The sequence below is a fragment of the Calidris pugnax genome, unplaced genomic scaffold, assembly GCF_001431845.1.
Source record: "Calidris pugnax isolate Ruff unplaced genomic scaffold, ASM143184v1 scaffold128, whole genome shotgun sequence".
In the NCBI taxonomy this organism is placed as follows: Eukaryota; Metazoa; Chordata; class Aves; order Charadriiformes; family Scolopacidae; genus Calidris; species Calidris pugnax.
This window is the reverse complement of record NW_015090851.1, coordinates 3,219,273-3,238,305: the sequence shown is the minus strand read 5'-3', so window position 1 is coordinate 3,238,305 and position 19,033 is coordinate 3,219,273. Positions and strand designations below refer to the sequence as shown.

At 43.7% G+C, this 19,033-nt stretch overlaps 1 protein-coding gene across 4 annotated transcripts in view; it reads right to left on the bottom strand.

Annotated features, from left to right (window-relative positions):
• MGLL (monoglyceride lipase) overlaps positions 1–19,033 on the bottom strand; it is a 109,014-nt gene that overhangs the window by 27,086 nt on the left and 62,895 nt on the right. For all 4 annotated transcript variants that reach the window (XM_014943223.1, XM_014943226.1, XM_014943224.1 and 1 more), the window contains exon 3: positions 16,559–16,665. In XM_014943223.1, the coding sequence (XP_014798709.1) occupies positions 16,559–16,665 (107 nt within the window). The remainder of the gene's footprint in view (positions 1–16,558; positions 16,666–19,033) is intronic.

Below are 19,033 nucleotides of genomic sequence, written 5' to 3'. Positions count from 1 at the left end.
AAAAAAAAAAAAAAAAAAAGGAAAGCTGGATTGTGTAGAAAGTCCCTCCATGAGGTTGACTAATGTCTTGGGAGACAGGCACAACTTCCTTTCAAGATATCTTCAAAAGCTTCCTCTCCATGCAGGCCACCCATGGGGAACCCACATCAATAATAAAAAAAAAAAAAAACAAGAAAAGAGTTTAAAAGAGCCATTTCTCACCCAATTTATTTACATGTTAAAATAAACCCAAGTTCCCATATAGAGCAAGGGCTCCCGGTGGGTTCTGTTTAGTCTGTGAGATTCTTGGCACCGGAGTACAGCATTTCTCTGTTCCAAAGCAATCTTGGCACAGATTTTTTGGTTGTATAATTTTTTCAGCAACTGGCAAATGAATAATAATAATAATAATGCTTCTAAAAAGTGCAAATCATGTTCTAAGACACCAGCAAGGTGTTTCACCCATTAATCTGCCAAGAGGTCATTAGCAAACCACAGCTTCCAAACTCCTGCATTCAGGGTCAGTTCTCCCCACGGGTTGTACTTCCAGTTCTCAATCAACCTGTCCGAAGGGAGCTTTCCCACAGAGTTAAAGAGATTTTTGCTATTTGCTTCGCTCCTTTGCATTGCCACATGGCAGTGCCACCCTCATTAGAGTGGATTTGTCCCCGTTCCTGACAAGGCATGAAGGAAATACCACTCTTCCAGAGCTGACGGCTTTTTATACCCACTTTGCACAAGCTCAATGGGTGAGCAGCAGGTGGATTATTTGAAATAAGGGTAGGCTTTCTTTGTTTGTTTTTTTTTTAACAGGGTACATCCGCATAGAGCTATAGCTCACTCAAACCCTACCAGACCTGATCGGGACATTCTTTTCCCAGCAACGCAATGAAGAAAAAACCCTTCTGATTAAGCAGGCCTGGCAGGAAGCATTCCTGGGTGGGACAACCCTGCCCAACGTGCCAGAGCAGAGTCCCACGGCTGCCAGTTGGCTCATGGCTGGGTGGTATTTAGATGGTGCCCAGGGAAAGTCACGGGGAAGGCAGCATGGCAGAAAATAGCTCTACTAATTTCATCTTGCAGCAAAAGCTGTTGCCCTTTCTTGGTAGAGATTGATTTCAGCGTTATTGTTTCAGCTCGATCCCCTTTTCTCTGTAACTCTTCTTCCTGCAACTCTGAAATCCTCACTACATATATATTTACCAAACAAGTCAGGATCAAACAGGCAGGTTATTGCTTTGTGTGCTCTGTTACTCATTTCAAACTGGGGCTTGTTGACAGCAGACAATGAATACTAGCTGGCAGGTCTGCACTTCAGTAAACAACCCACAGGTACAAGTGTTGAGCTGTTGAAGGTTATGGACCTGTATGTTGCTTTTGGGCTGTGCAAGCTACTTCGCAACAAGTCAGCAAGGGTGTATTTCGCAGCTCAGAAAAAGTCCTCTTCCAAAATCTGGGCAGGATAGGGGCAAGGTTCATGAAAAGGCAGGGGACTGTAATCAAAATAACGGGTCACATCAGGCAGTCTGGGTTCAGAGGAGCCCCCAGCCTCCTCTCCCTTCCCCCAGCCCTCTGCTGAGCTGAGCATGGATTTGGCACCACTGCGGATCTGGCTGCTTACTCCTCAGCCTTAGACAAACTGCCAGGGTCTCCCAGCACGCTTTGTCTTTGATAAATTCAGAACCAGAAAGTAAGTGCAGTGTGGAGAACGTCAATTTTAAGCGATCAGAGTTGAAAGCATTAGTCTTTGTACGATCTACAATTCAGTATTTTTTAAAAAAATTATTTCTGAAGCTAAACAAGGATTCTCAAATTGGAGAGTACTGCCAAGCCCTGAATAAATCCCAGCATTAGAGATGCTGTGGGTATAACAGCTTTCCCCATGAATTGAATCTGCAGACGGTACATTCAGAGAAATTAACCCCCATGTGCCACAGGACAGGCTCTGTGGCATTAGTTTTAACACCGTAGGAAATCTCACCTTGTGGTTAAATCAGGTTATTCTGCCTTATGGGGCAATACTGACAGAGGGTGGAGTAAAGCACAGGCTTAGGTGGAACAAAATAACTTTTCTGCATTGTTTGTGAAGTGGTCAAATTTCCATGTGCAATCCTGAATACAAAATCAGTCAAAGGACACGGCACCACCAAACTAGTCAACCAGCATGCAATCATCTGACATATGATTGTTTGTTTTCCACCCACAACCCCATTCCTTAGCAGTTCCCAAAGCAAATGCTTAGCATTAGGACGTAAGAAAACACTATGCAGTTGCAATCTAACCTTTGTTATTTTTATGCCTCATCCCTTTAAATAATGGTGAGATATTTTATTCTAAGCCGCTCTCTTCACTGGCTGAATCTTCCCCTCAGCCTGCAAAGAGCCATTCAGAGTAACAGTTTTGTATTCTTGGAGCTCAGGGCTTTTCGCCTGCAAGCTCTCTGGAAGTGGGTTGGTATCATGTTTGGATTTTGCCATGAGTAAACTGAGATGTAGTGAGGTGAAGTGTTTTTCCTGGAGATCCATGAGGAACCTGTGACAAGAGCCAAGTAGGGTTTTCTAAATACCTTCTTGCACAGTCTACTAATGCAATGCGTAACGAGCCACATCCTGATCTGAATCACACAGGACTGATGGTATGATTAATGGGAAGGGCTACCTGCAAGAGAGATCTGTGGCTACTAAAACTGCTGCTCTATTGAAACATCTCAGATGGTAGGGCAGACCTAAAGCTATGTGAAATCCAGCGAAGTCTTCGGAATACGGAGCAAAAAAGCTTTTCTAGTTCAGGTCATTACAATTTGGCCAAAGCTGGCACAGACCAAGATACTCTACCACCTGAGGACTGGCTGTTGCTCACAGAAATGGGTTGATGAGTTCTCATTCTATGTCTTAGTGAATTACAAAGCCAAAACACCTCCACTGCAACCGGCTCCTTGACCACCAGAGTGCACAAAAGGCTTCATAGTGGGCACCACACACCTTTAGATAAGACTTCTTCCAGCTGGCCACAGGTTTTGTAGGATCTTTTACAATCCTCATTTTGTTTTTATAAAGAACGAGGATGCTCAAGGCTGAATGTTACTGTGATGCTGGAGAATCTCATCTGGGTTGGAGAGTGTACCAGAAGCTAACCAGATGTTCTGCTTTACTTTACTAATGCAAGCGAAGAGGATCACACTGCCAGAGGCTTTCAATTATAAAGATTAATTTTTTAAGATTCTGAAATCATTTTCCCAAATCACCAAGCGTGATCCTTATAGTTCCCTGCACACTCCTTTATCAGCTAAACTGTTCTCTAAAACAATAGTCCAAGAAATGTTAGCTTCTTTCTGAAATAGCAAAAAACAACCTTAAAACCCATGAGTCAAATCCTGGCCCCACTGAAGTGAGTGACATTTAGCTACTGCTTTCAGAGGGCACAAGTGTATGTTCTGTGTGTAAAGATGTAGAGGTCAAGCAGTTAAGAAACAAAGAAACCACATAAGAATCACATTATAAACGCTGTTTTAATTTAAAGGCATTCTGAAATTGAAGAGAAGCTGTGGTGCTGAGCTGGGAGCACACACACTGGCACCATCCCTGGAGGAGCAAGAGGTGAAGCTGAGGGCATCTGGCACCAATGAGATGGACCAGATGCCCAAAGGGAGAGGAGAGGCAGAACCAGGAATGGTCCAAGGGCTACATGGTGCATAAGGGAGAGATGTCAGTTAATGTTAACGCTCTGCCAGGCTCCGCAGACAATGTGTGAGACCAAAAGAGAAATACTTTTAACGAGCATGTTGTGGGTAGCTACTCGATGGAGAACAGGAAAATACTGGCACTGAACTATATCGCCCTAAAATACACTGGGACAAAAAGTGAGAAGTTTCTAAGAATCAGAGGAGCAAGAGCCTGGAACGGCCTGCTCAGCTGGAACAGCGTTTGCTGGCAACCAAACTTGGTTAAAAACTGAGCTTTGACCATTTGTGAAAAGGACTCGGGGATGGTATTTGCAGGAACAAAAGACCAGATAGCCCAGGGAGTGTCTTCCTGTCTGTGCTCCTAATAAGCGTACGTTTTAATAAACAAAGATTTGTACTGTTTCACGTTCAAAATGAATGTGCAACAGGAGGAACAGGATTAACTGAAAACACTAGACGTTGTAACCAAATATATCTCTCTGCAACACTCAGACCAATTGAAAAGGGAAGAATCTGAATATGCGAATCAAAAAAGGATGAATTTTCCCCTTGTCCACTGTCTATTTTGCTTCTGGGACTGGCTGCTGCAATATTCAATGTTGTCTTTCCAGTCACTGGTAGAGAACATTTTTGTTTTTTAAAAAGTCTCTGCATCTTTTTTTAATAGGAAAGATGTCAATTAGTTTTGGGACTTGTGAGACAGTCCCTTAAAAGGGCCCATGGCCTGTCACAAATAGAACGACTCCCAGTCAAATCAACACAGCTAGTTATTAGTGGAGGAAATCCACCAATTTCAATCAGGCATAGGAGCCCTATAACAACACACCACACTTTATGAATGAGTAAATAAACAATCAAGCAACAAAGATGAGAACTACAAAGTATATAAAAAGCAGTATATGGGCTGTTTCTGCATCTTTATTTTGGCAAGGTAATGCCTCCAACCCTCAACCTGGTCTAAGAGGATGGTCCACTAAGGGACGTCCACTGAAGACTGGGAAGCTGTGGGGGGCTGATACCCTCCTTGGAAGGAACCTGTAGTTGGTTTAGAGCCTGTAACAGCTCATGGCATTTTACAACACACAAACACACACAGTGCGGTAGGTTTGCCTGGGGCAGGCCCAGAGAATCTGTTAATAGCAACATTTGGTGAAAAACAGAATAAGACCGCCAGTTTTGATCAAAGCACACAAATGCATGGAACTTAAGTGAGCCCCCATGACTTCAGACTGCTACTTATGCTGTAAGGAAAATCAATTCTCTCATTCGAAGTTTTGAAAGTTTTGCTTGCTTTAGTGAGTAATTCCCCTGATGCTGTAGCTGTTCAGTTCAGCAAAAGCATTTTTATTCAGTGGTTTCCAATGCAGGTAGGGCACAAAGAGCATTAAAAATGAAGATGAAATGGCTGGCTTAGGCCATTTATTGACTGGTTATATGTTTTACTTCTCTTTGTAAAGCTACCTGTCCTTTGCCTTTGTTCAGTGCAAATAAGAGCACTCTTTGAAACCGCACTCCTTAATAGGGCTGTTCCTCCAGGTTAGTGCTGAACCAGACACCAACTGAGATGGACTGTGCTCCTTTGGTTCTTGTTATTTATCCAAAAAGGTATTGACCAAAACCAGACTATGTCTTAATCCAACAGGAGTTACATACACAAAATATATTTTCTTCTGTACTTTTCAAATCACGTTCAGTAAATTGGAACAGTCATTTGTAACTCAATAGGATGACAAACTCCACACCTGTATGAAGATACATTTATAGGAATCATCAGTAATTAGCTTTTGAAACAACCTCCTCCAAATTAGACACATCTGACAAATAAACAATGGGAAAGCTAGTCACATTAATGAAATGCTGTTGCTATGGAAAAATTGTCCCTGTAAAGGTGAAAGTTAAACACTCTTCCTTTTTCTCATTGTGCAAAGACATCAAAAAGCATCTCCCTAAAGATGAAACAGTTTCTAATTGTAGATACCATTAAAGTCTGCTTTTAAGAGGGCCATTTCTTCACTCATTTCTAAACCTCCTGTGCTTTAATTTTGGAAGCAACATCCCAAATGCTAGCAGCTAGGATGCTCTGTAGTTCATAAAGAATAATTGAGGCTGGAAGGGACATACAGAGATTATCTAGTTCAAACCTCTATGGATAGTATTTCCCATTCAATCAGGTTGTTCCGGGCCTTGTTGAGTCGAGCTTTAAATATCTCCAAGACTAAAGATTTTTCTCTGAGTCCTGCTCCAGCTTTTGACTGCCCTCTTGGTGAAAACTTTTCCTTGTATCTAACTTGGATTTCTCATGCTGTGACTTGTGTCAGTTCCCTCTCATCCCATCACCATTCACCTCCAAGAAGAGTCTGGCTCTGCTGTCTCCACACCCTCAACTGGGGACTTGTAGACAGCAATAAGATCCCTCTTAGCCTTCTCTTCTAAGGCCAAATAAACCCGGTTTTATCAGCCTCTCCTCGTACATCTTGTTCTCCAATACCCTAATTGTTTTGACAGCCCTCCTCTGGCCTTGCTCCAGTATGTCAATGTTTTCCTTTTACTGGGGAGCAAATTGGACCCAGTGCTTCAGATGTGGTCTCACAAATGCTGAATGGAAGAGAATAATCACTTCTCTTGGATTGCTGGCTATAATCTTTCCAGTACAGCTCAGCATGTGGTGGCCTTCTTCACCACAAGGTCATACTGTTGACCCATGTTCAACTTGTCTGCAAGGACCCCCAGGTCCTTTTCTGCAAAGCTGCTTTCTATTCATTCAGTGCCCACCCTTTAATGCTGAATGGGGTTACTCCATCCCAGATACAGAACTTCACAAGCGCCTTTGTTAAAACTTCATAAGGTCCCTGCCAGTCCGTTTCTTCAGCCTGTCAAGGTTGCTGTGAATAGCAGCCTTGCAGCATTTGCTCACTTTCTACACTTGGGTACCCCTGTAGACTTGCTGAAAGTACCCTGCATCCCATCATCCACGCCATTAATGAAAATGTCCACTGATAGCATATGCAACATCTACTTATTAATTTTTCCATTAAGGAATACAGATTCCTCCGACACTTCTTGAGGCCAAAGCTCTTGCTGACATGAGCTAATGTCCTGCCATGGATGTCAGTAAAGGAAATGACCCCCAGAACAAAGTTTGAAGCACGTTTGATGTCTGTCCAATAGCCCCAGATAATAGACATATCTAGCAACATGAAACAATCTGTTCTCTCAGCCTTAGCTCTTTAATAACAATCTGGTCCTTGTCCTTCCACCCTCAGCCATCTTGCATGCAGACGTACTCCTACAGCTAGCAAAGCTGGTTATGGGCGAGCAAGTAAGCTGTTGAAAACATCCCATGAAGTTGCCAGCTTCCCTTCACTAAGAGGAAACGCACTTACAAGTCACTTGCCTGAACCTGCTTTCTGACACGGTGACTGAGTTATCCTGGATTTATCTGAGCCGCTGTGAAAGCAGAATTTGACCCTTGATGTGGGGATTGATTTATATACGTAAAGAATGAGTACAGAGGACAATTGCACAGATCTTTGAGACAATAAAACAACAGGTTGTAAAGCAAAATGAGCTCAGTTCAGTCAAGGCTATTTCCTCTTCAGTTTCCCTTGTTCACCAAAGTGAACCCTTGGTCCAAATAAAGGATTTTTTTATTCCTGATTATCAGGGCCACTCGTTCAAAATTCCTATGACTTAGTCCCAACATTATTGGCACCCAACAGAAATTTAGCAGCCCGTTCCTCTTTATCACAGAGGGTATCTCTCATCTGAGATGCAGAACCATGGAAGAGAAGCCAGAAGAAGGACTCAACCCTCACAGGAAGAAGGAAACCTTTTAAGTTTCCCGAATGAATGACACGTCTTTCCTCTGCCATGCAGTCTGTCTGTTAACAGTTAACAGTGACAGGTTGAGGAGCCCGGTCTGGAAGGTGGCCAGAGCCCACAGCTCCACGCTCGGAGTCGTTGTGCTCAAAAGGGAGCACTCTGTTCTTTCTGCCGCTGTGTCCCCTCTCACTGGGGCCCGTTGTTACAGCCTCACGCCTCCTTGTGTGAAGGCCAACAGCGAGGCTTTGTTCAAGAAGCAGCTGCTGAGAAGATGTACTATCTCATGGAATGACCCACTGACATTTCTCCCTCTGCTCATTAGTAAGCAGTGAATAATTAGGAGAACTAGGGCAGATTGCACGGCCCACTTCTTCCAGAGTAAAAAGCCATCTCCTCAGACCCCAGTGTGGCCCAAAAGGGATTCCCTCATAAAGTGGGCTTGCAGCAAAGCCAGGGGAGCTGCCTCTGAAGCACCACATTCTCATTAACTGATGAAGCAAGGAAAGAGAACAGCTTGTGCCAGAAGGTGATGGGGCAAGGCTGGAGTACAGGGTGTCCCAGCTCCGTGTCAGTCGGAGCTCAAACCCACACCTCTGCTGCACCAAGAGCAAGCCCAGCTCAGCCAGGAGCTGAGTCAAAGATCCTGTTTGGCTGGATGATATGTTGCTGTTTATTCAGTGTTCTGTTACAGGATGGATCTACAGCAGTGGGAAAATGGCTGAGCAGTCGGAAGGAGCAGAGCAACTGGGGGAATTTAAGAAACCATAACCATTCTTTTGCAATCTTTACTGCAGTCCAACATGATCATCTAGTGATGCCCACATGTAGGGGCAGTGATGAAGGAGCATCTGCATTTCCTTTCCCACATTCAAACAATGCCTGCATCCAGCTCTGGGTTATAGCACAGAACTGTCTTATATCACTGATTATACCACAATTGAATCTGACTTAAAAAAATTAGTGGTCAGATAAACAAAGAGATTGCTTTGAGCAGCCCAGCATTGGTTTGATATGTTTTCACAGCACACAGTAGATGACACCACATGTCTGACCTCAGGTGCTCTTGCTCCTATGTGTCTCTGCTAAAGGCGTATCCAGTTCTATTTCCGACCCCTCTTGCCTAAAAGATAGGTGCAGGACCAGCTTTCCCCACTTCTACATCAGCATGGCTCCAGTATTACTCTTGGGAAGTCCATGAAACATAGAAAGTCTCATCCCCTGAGTGGAGTGGAGGGGAAACACCTCTGACTATTCCCTTCCCCTTTACTAACCCAAGTGTTTTAAGCAAAACACTCCACTGAGGCTTATGTGTGCTCTGTCAGATACACCAGCTGTGTGCCACCTTACTGTCTCTTTTAGTTTGCTGTGGTCTGGCTGCTTCCTGGCTCGACAGCGTTGTTTCATCTGCCTTCAGAAGACAAATAAATTAAAGCCACACTTGCCATTTTGAAGTCCCAGCTTGTGGCTTTACTCTAGAGCATGAGACACTGTAGGTCATTTGCTGTCATGATTCACCTAGTGTCTCCTTGCTGTTGTGTAGTTGCTCTCCTCAAATGGAAGCACTGCTCACTAATGCCTGAAAGTAAGGCAGAGACTGTGGGGGCTGTATGATCCCAGTGTGAAAGAAGAGCGAGCGCTAAAGCAGCAGAATCACTGCTGAGATGACTCCACCGGAGCAAGACTGGGCTGTGATGAGCTTCTCAAAAATAAAAATCATAGTGTGCACACCTCCGTTTAATAAAACCCATCTCAAAGTACTTAAAAATCGCCTGTTGTGCCACAGGATGATCCCCTTGGGCTATGCTGCATTCTGATACAATTACAGGCACATCTCAGCATCACTGTGTTGTAGGAGGTGTATCCAGACTGCTTTTTCCTACACGAGATGTGACCCTTCTGGGAGGTACTATCTCATGACCACCAACAGAGCCCAACTCCATGCAGCAATTTGGGACAAAGTAAGAGAAAATGCACTACCCAGTTGAAAGAGTGTGTTCAAGAGCTTCTCCAATGCATGGGGAAAGGTGCCTCTCTTAGCAGTATGACTCATTTTGCCTACAACTACAAAAACAACCTCTTTTCCTTAGAAAGCTCTCGCTGCTGCTCTGAGACCCACTGCTACAAGACCAGTTGACGCTTGAGAAGAGCTGGAGGTGAGAAGTGACTGGTTTCACTTTGGCTGGAGCTCATCAGTGGTGGACAGGCTGGTCTCCCAGTTCCTCTCAAGTTAATTTTGCTTTTTGGTTTTCAAGTTCAGAATTCACGTCTGTGTTAGGAGAAGCGCAGACTGCAGCCCCACTTTACATGACAATCTCCACAACCAAAACAGAGTTAGAAAAGGGTGGCAGAAGGAAGTTTACTCAGTAGATATTTGTTTTATAGGAGGACTTTGCCTCAGGTTCTCAGAGTTTTCTCACTGCCTAAGGAATTACATGGAGTACCGCAGTATCTGAACTCTCACCCTGCAATTACGCTCTGTGGTTTCACCTCCTGCGTGCCCCACACATGCTAAGCATTCCTCACCGCTGCCCTGGAAGGCAGATAAGCCTGGCTGCTACCTTTTTTCAACATCTGGAGAAGGAAAAGCTCAGGAGAGCTAGCCTGGCTTGGGACCATGCTGAATACAGAGTCAAAACAGGGATGAAAACGTCCCTGGCAGTGCTCTGCTAGCCAGGTCAGAGAGCCATCTCCTCCGATCCTGCTGCTAAGAGGAACCTATAGAGGATGCTTGAAAGAGAGAGCATGAGAGGTGGGGCAGACCAGCATGACTCTTCCCTGGTCTGCCCCCTCAGTTTCCGTCTCTGCCCACACTCCACGCAGCAGACATCTCTGCCCGCTTTTGACGTCGCAGCCGTGTTTACAACTCAATCTTCCTCCAGGTTAAAAGGGGAGAACGGACGAATTCCAGACAGGGCTCACGGGTCCATATGACACTTAACATGGATCAAGGGTCAAAGAATCACTTAAGTGTCCCTTTTCTTTTCCTGTTGGTTTTGCTCTGCCATGAGCTTTCAATCTAGCAGCTTTCAGAGCTGTATGCACAAAGATTTAGGTCCATACACTTGTATCATGGTGGGACAGATTAATCGCCCCTTAGCAGCTCTCTCTCCATTCCAAACAAATTATCATAAAGGGCTGAAAGACAGTCAAGTCGAGATGATTTGAAGAACAAAAGGGCTAATTTTCCCACAGGGAATGTACTTGCAAAGTTTAATCTGAAGCTCTGAAGAACTTCCTTCTTCTTTGCTTGACAATCCTAGAGAACTATCAGCGGCAGGTGCCCCTGCAGCAGTCCTCATCTGACAAACACAAACGGGCTAGGACTCTTCAGATTGGAACCGTTAGGAAAAATACTAAAAGAAAGAGTTTTATTGACTCTTGAAGAGTGGAGTTTTATGCCGAGGAAGTACATAGAGAAGGGAACTCAACCCAACAGCTGGGCTCTGACTCTCCTGCCCTTGCAGCCACCACTCCCCTCCGTGAACTGTAACAGCATTTTCCACACACACCCCTGACACGTGTGCATGGGAATCACTCTGGTTTTGCACAGTGCAGATCTCACTGCCTGCCAGCCACACTACCCTACAGCAGGAATTCTGCCTGCAGCGCACAGTAGGTTCAGGACCTGTATTTATGCATAGCGCTGGGCAGCACTACGAACTTCTCCTGGGACAACAACTTTCATGACTTCAGAAAAGGTCCAAAACAGGATGTACTAACACAGATACACAACTAGTGCGATATTCTCTGTCCTAAGCCAGGGACAACATCTGCCTAAGGATGAGTACATGGGTAGCAATCCAGCTGCTCGGAGCACGGCCGCTGGTGTGGTTCAGGTTGTGCAGCTTCGTGTGCAAGCAAATCCCAGTTCTTTGTGAGGTTCTTCCCACTGCAGGGGCATGAATGAGAATGTGGAGAGCAGTCTTTTTGTACTCCTGCAAATACTAATGTGTCCAGACCTGTGATTATTTCCAGTACTGCATGTAGAAGGATTTATTTCCAGCAATGTTCAAGTATTATGCTGAAAGCCAGGAGCCTTTCTCTAGAAAAAAGATAAAAATAAACAATGCCCACAAGCCACTGTAAGCCTCCTGTCAAAGGCAAGGCAAACGATCAGTCCCACTCTTTCTTATGTTTCTGCAAAAAAGCAGTTTAAACTTTGCCTGCTCTGGTGAGGTGGAGTCAACCAGGGGAAGCAGAAAGAGCGCAGATTGCTGTGGGTAATGGGCCCACACCCAGCCTCGTGAGCAGCTACCAAGGAACAGTTGTGCTGCTCTGCGAGCAAACCAGCTCCGAGTAACGCTTGCCAAGGCTTTCCTGACTCCATCCCTGGAGATAGCCCTGAAGCCTGCCTGATCACATCATCAGGGAGCACTGCTCTCCAGGAACATTCCCTTGCGCTGGGCTGCATGAGCTGTTACTTCTCACTTCCAGCACTACCCTAATGCTTGCTCTTATTAATGCTGACATCCTTCTTAGTCATTTCCCCCCCCTCCCAGTTTGACCATGTTTAGTCCTTTTTAACCTTTCTGCGCAGATCAATCCTTCCCAGTGCTATGAATAAATAAAAGCCTTCTGTTCTCATCAACAAAATGGTCTTTTAACAGTTGCAAGAACAACACAGCCATCACTTGGAAAAAAAACAAAACCAAAACAGCTAATATTTGATGCATTTAAAAATCTCTGCTCCGGGTTTTTTCTACTTTCTTAGAAATAAGTCCTTTGTTAAATAGAGAAAACGGTGAGAAAATGAGCGGGGAGCACAAGCAGCAGTAGGTGTCTGAGAGGGACCCGCTAACCCATCAGAAATGCTCACCACACACAAAGTAGCAGCGGGGCTGAAAAAGAAAGCTGAACTTCAGTTAGGAACATCTAAGGAATATGAATAAACAGTTAGAGCTGCAACCTTTCCCTTTGCTTTGATCTGACATTACATGTAACTCAAGAGTGGGAAATGCAACAGCTTCAAAGAGGGTCAAAGTGTCGGAGGTCTCCATGTAGCAGGACAGGTAGAGGTTTTACTCTGCCTGGAGAGAGAGACACGTCAGAAGGGCTGTCCTCAAGCCCCTAAGGGATAGGAATTGCTGCTGGCTTAGAGCTAAGTATTTCACCTTCCTCATCTTCCCATAAGAGAGCCACATTACCCGTAAGAAGCATCAGCAAGTCCAAGTGAAAAAGAAGGTCAGTGCCACTAGTGTTAGAAAATGTAAGAGAGAAGCAAATGAATTTTTGTGGCTCTTGCATCTTGGAATTGCTTTTGTAACTGCTGTTAGTTGACATGTACTTTTGAAGGTGAAATTGCGGTTGTTCTGGGCTCTGGCCATGTAATGCAACCGTAGAGAGTAAGATCTCAGCAAATGAGATGTTTCAGGAAGAGAGATGAGGATAGCTGGAACATCATGTGCTTTACCAATTGAAAATGCTTGGTATGAGAAAACAAAGACACATTCTCTAGCCTTTATTCTCATTTTCCTTGGGTCTCAGCTTTACAGATCCCTAAAAATACTGCATTATAACTAAAGGAGCTGCAATCTGTCTGTGACTGAAGAATTACAATATCACTCCACTTTGATGAATCTCCCAGGGGTATTCCTTCCAAGAGGGCTTTCCTAAATTGATTGCCAATAACCTAATGTGTCTGCCTGTCTCTTTTTTCTGTCATCAGAATGTTGCCATAATAAAGGAATAGTGATATAGAAAAGAAATGGGAAAAGTGAGATGTCATTTCAAAATACCTAAAGCTTGCAGAAGTGTATAGCAAGGTCATCCCAGCAGCCTTAACTCTGCCTTCATGAAGCTGCACGCCAAGTAAACCCAGAAACCATGGGAAACTGTTACCTGCCTATTAAAAACACCATATAAGAGACCACAGAAAAAAATGCTGTATTACAAAGAAATACCATTTCCTCTTTCGTGGGATTGATCTAAAACAAAGCAATTTAACAATATTAGATGTAAGGTTAAGAGGTCTTCTGGAATTAAATTTTCACCACCACTGTGGAAATTTTCTAATATATATCTATGAGGTCCAGCGGTCTCGGGATTACTATGAAATACCCTAAAGAGTAAATGACATACTAAGGGAACTGAGCCAGTGATACCTTATAAGGGGCAATACTAAGACACAAATTTGGGTGAATACTGTTAACTCTGTGAAGCGCCAACCTTTTTGCTGAAACCTTGCATAACAGGAAACTGTGGTGCAGAGCAGCCTTCGGCAAGATCTAGAGCCAGTGCATAAGCTCCTACAGACTCAGCAATTTAAATGGAAATCATTTTTCCTTCTTTTGACTGAAGGATAGACACAATATAAATGAGTCGAGTCACGCATACTGCAGCCCTAGTAACTTCCCAACTCATTTGGGAAATCACGCTAGCCACGCTGTGGAACTGCATTAATAATCTCACAGATAATGCTCCTATATTGGGAATTTTATCCATGAAAATACCAGAATCAGAATAAAAGTCCAGGTTGGGAAATCTACACCAAGCTCATAAGAGTAAGAGCCACTGTAAGAGATGGGGGGAACAGAAAACAATTATTTTGCTAAAACACAATTAAATAATTAATATTACCCAAAGATATCCAAAGGATGGGATGCAAAGAGGGAACACATTGGTGAAGTGATTTGGAAAGGACAAAATGAGGGAGGAAAGCTATAAATTTCCTGGTCTGATCTGAGCAAATTTGGCAACAGAGGTGTTTATGTCCTTCAGCTCTCGCTGGTATCCAGCTTGGGTTGTATTCCACCAAAGTTTATCCTCACCACTTACCTTTAGAGGCACAAAGATTAATTTACAGACCCTAAAATACGTTAGTTGTCTTTCTAACTTACAGTGAATCTAGGCTCAGTTAAATTAGCTCTTTGTGTAACATAACTGTGTTTCCATTGTTCTGCTTTTGGGTTCCTCTTTGCCTTCTCCCCATTGCTGATGAAGAAAAACCAAACTGACTTTAGAAAGCAAACGGCAGGTTTGACAGGGAGAATGAAGTTGTTAACTGGCCTGAGCAACCAGATTTGTACTAATTGAAGTGAACTAATTAATCCAGCAACATCAGTCTATAGAAAAAAACCCACATGAAATATTTATGCATCTCTAGTCAAAAAGATATTAAAGGAAAAAGAGAGTAGGTAACGGTCTCTTTGATCAAACATGCCTGACAGGAACCTTCACCCCAAAGGCTCTTCTCCATCACCAGAAGAGGCATTCTCTGTATCAAATCCATGCAATAAATACATTGTTTTATCATTTCTTTTGTTACTTCAAATATTGTTATTTGAACTCTACTTCTTGAAACCTTTATCAGGTTTTAAGGGAATGAGGAACTAAGGCGCGACATTAAGCATGCACGGGGAGCAACCACAGTCTCTCGTAGGCCCACGGTGGCTCTGAACAAATTGCTTCTGTGTCCTGGAGTTCAGTAACTTTTTGTATATATTTTCTGTGATCTACTCACAGCAGCTGCAGGGTGGACAACACGTGGCCTGTTCCATTGCCTTTATCATAAACTTTACACCATACAGATAAACTGAGAAGAATGGAGACACTTTCTACCAGATTACTGCAGGCTCCTGCTAGCCTATGTCCAACTCAGAAGGAAGTGTATCAAAACGAAAACGGGAACACTTGGAAATATTGTAGGAAAAAGAGACTCATATGGTCGGCAATGATACTTCTTCATCAGACAAAGGTCTTTGCAAAGCCACCCCTGAATGTGGCATGTGGTCAGTTGTCAGAAGAATCATATGGGATTTATTTATTTCCCTTGCAAGCTGTCCTGAGGACTAGGTATTCTCTTTTTCAGGGAAAATATAGGGTTCATTTTTGCATATCAAGTGCAGAGCTGTGATTGAAAGGCAGTCATGAGAGCCAGTGCAAGGGGAAGCCTTGGTCACCTAGATTTGGTAAGGTTTTTCCTTTCCTCTCACAGACTAAATGGTGCAATGCCTCACATGCTCTAGCTCCTACCACATTCAGGATCTTCAAGCTCAAATTCAGCAGTCCTGTTTTTGAGGAGATCTAGGGGCAGATTTGAGTCTCAGCTTCAGCCAAGTAAACTGCAGTATACTTTCCAATGTTAGTGGGGCATCTGCCAGAAGGAGATCCAATTTACACTGAGATTCATCCCATTTCAACCTGTCAGCTCAGAATTTGGCCTCGCTTTTTGTTCCACTCCCATCATTAATCCCATTGATTCACTTTGCTAATATCTAGAGTGACTCTAGCAGGGAGGCAGCAGTCTGCAATGATAAAAACAAAGCAAAGGCTTCTATGCACAAGGAATTAATGAAGTTGTAAAAGTTGGGTGTGACAGGAGGCTACCAGAGAATCAGAACAGATGGTTCAAATATGCTATTGGGATGTCCGAGTTCACATCCTGCAGGAGATCTGATGATACCCAGCACACCTATGCCACAGAATGGAGCACAGAGCAGAGGTCTTCAAGCCAGAAGAGGCTGGGACAGTAAGCCTACATGACACAGCACTGCCCAGACCAACTGGCTGAGGGCCAGTATCAGCCTTGAATGCACTCCTCAAACTGCTTTCTCGTCAGAGTTGAGGTGTGTACAGCCATCTCCAGTGCCTCTGCTGGGCTGTGGAAACGTGGCCAAAGAAAGACCTGTGATGTCTCCACGCCTGTCCGTGTCCCAGGGGTGCAGCAGTCTAGTTGTACTGGTGTGTGAAAGCTGTGCTGTCATTACAGCCTCCCCTCTGGGATCATTTAGGACAACAAGCATGGATCCAACAGAAATGGCTCCTAGTCCAACTTTCACAGCAGATAATAACTCCTCATCCCCAAGAGACAGGTGAAAGAGAAATAATCCTTAGACAGACGTTAAAATAGCACCATAATATCAATGACAAGATTGAGGAAAACTCAAGGAATAGGGATAGCTTTTTTACAATATTCAATATACAGATCTTTAGAAAGCAACAGATGATCCCTTTCTCACTTACGCTAAGGTGTAAATATTTTATTAACTCTTCTCTCTCTGCTGAGTGGCCTTAATAGCATTTGCTTCAGTAAAGTCCTGAGCTGCTGTAAATCAAGTACAGTTTTAGGCTACTCACCATGGTCATGGGCAAAAACAAACAAGTTAAGTCCTGTCAGCCTCTGGGCCAAGTCATCATAGCGGCCGCAGTGTTCCCCAGCGCCATGAGCGATAAACACGAGGGCCCTAAATGGAGCATTAAGGTATAAATCATTAACTTGGCAATCAACCCACAAAGGCTTCAGAGCTGCAAGTACAAACAGCATATTCAATTTAGCAACAGCATTTCAGGCATCAGCAAATATAAGGCAAGTATATTGTGACTGAGGTGGGTTTTAACAGAGGAGAACCTACTGCCATCCTGACCTGCCATTGACCTGGTCTTCCCCAGGTGTGTGCAGGACAGACCACATGGAACTCAGCTGCTCATGGGACAGACAATTCTCTTTCCCATTTATTTGCCACCATGGGCTGCTGCAAGTTGCAGGTGGGCATCAGCATCAGTCCTTGAGGGGCAAAACTCCATCTTGGGCTTGAGGCATCTACAGTGCTCCTACAGTGTAAGTGTTGTCGTTGATTTCTTTGGGGATTGGTATTTCTTCGTGGTTTCAAATGTGTATATATTGTCCTTAACTTTATAACTTGTAACATTACCTGATGCTACAGAGCACTCTTAAAGATGAAATTTCAGCTAAAGAATAGGTTTCAAGCAGAGTCTGTAACTTTAGTTGGAGTTTGGAATTTTACCTTTTGACCCAAATTCTGTTAATTTTACCATTCCGGTTTCTGCAGTTGCTTCACTTTGGTGATTAAATTGACTCTTACATAGGCACCATACAGCTACAGATAGGGATCATAAAAAAGCCCCGTCTAATAGACACTTCTTTTTTAAAGACACACAAATACTTATCTTTGAAGATTCCGGTTTTACCGATGATACTTTACTTTTACTGGAATGGAATCAAGTGAGAGCAACTGAAGTTGAATGAACCTTCCCAGTATTTTTACTGGGAAAAGTTTGTGTAGAATTAGACTAGAACTATAGCAGAAGTAGCAATGAAATTACAAAAGTTTTGCTGAATTCGACAGGTGACTATTTAAAATCCAGCTTTGGCAACAAAAACATAACTTGTTCATTTAAAAGTACCATCTGTCATTGCAACATCAGCAACCACAAAACAGTTTGAAGGCTACAAGTTAGACATTTTTGGTACATTAACAGTGAAATATTAAATGAACTGACAACATAAAATAATGACAGCAGTTTACAGCTAGTGAACTCCTCAACTTTCTTTTGATTGAGGTTTTGAATACATTTTTAAACAGTGTATTCACTGCAATAAATGGCTTTGATCTTAATATATTTAAACTTAAAAAAATACGTTGGTTGATGTGGAAACTCCTGCTCTAGGTCTTTGATTAGCACTTGCTTCAAAGTATTTGCTCATGCTAGACAACTTGAAAGCACATCCATCGAAACCAGAAGGATTTTAGAGACACACAGCAAACACACAAGTAGCAATGCAAAGATGCTCCGGTATCTGTCTAATACTAATTAGCAAGGGTGAGGCTAGGTCATGTAGCGTATTTAACTTGCTGTGCCTTACAAATGTTCTTTAGTATCACTGAAGGTTTCGAAACGATTAGTGTGGAGCAGTGATTTCATCCTTTGCCATCTACCCTAGTCAATAGATTTGTCAAGTTATCAATGCCCTTGCCAGACAGTCTGATGTTCAGAGTTCAGGGTCTATTATTATAGCTCCAAATACTGAAGAAATGGAGATATTGCTCATTCCACGGTGGAGAGTATTAACTTTCTGCAGCTGAGGCGTCATGGCTTTTCGTGTCCCTCCTCTCCCAGACCCAGGCAGCCCAGCAGAGACACTGTGGCCAGTGCTGGATTAATGACTCGTTATTCTATACATGCCCCTGAAAATTGAAGGCACCATCCAAATCTTCTGCCTCCACCTACACGTAATGGTCTGGCATTTCAGCCCTGGTCCTGGGTCACCTAAAGAGACCACGGCTGGGGCTGGCAGATCTGCCAAACATTCCGAAATGCGGAAGGGGTGGGGGGTGAAGCAAAGCCAGGCTGTTATCCCCCGGGCTCTGGGCTCTGCGGCACAGCGAGCCGTGGCACTGCCTGCACAGGACGCTGATACAGAAAGGAAGGAAATGCGAGAGAAGATTCCTGTGTATTCATCACCTTGATATCCAACAGACTCAGCCAGGCTAAGTCTCTCTGCTGGGTACCTCCTGTCACCTGGCTCTTGACAGCTTCCCTGTGCAGTGTCATACTTAAGCCCTCGGTTACTCTTCAGAGGACCTACCTTTTTTTCTGCTGACTAGGCACAGAGATTAAGGTGCAACTTGGCTGACTGAATACAGCCCTTCATTTCCCAGAGAAATATTATTGGAATGTATGCACTGAAATTCATCAAGTGAATGAAACCTAATGGGAAGCTGGCTAAGAGATCTCTGCCAGGAAATTCTTGCTGTTATTTCATCCCCCTGACAGCAAAGCCCTAATTTTGCTTTCATTCACACTGATGCA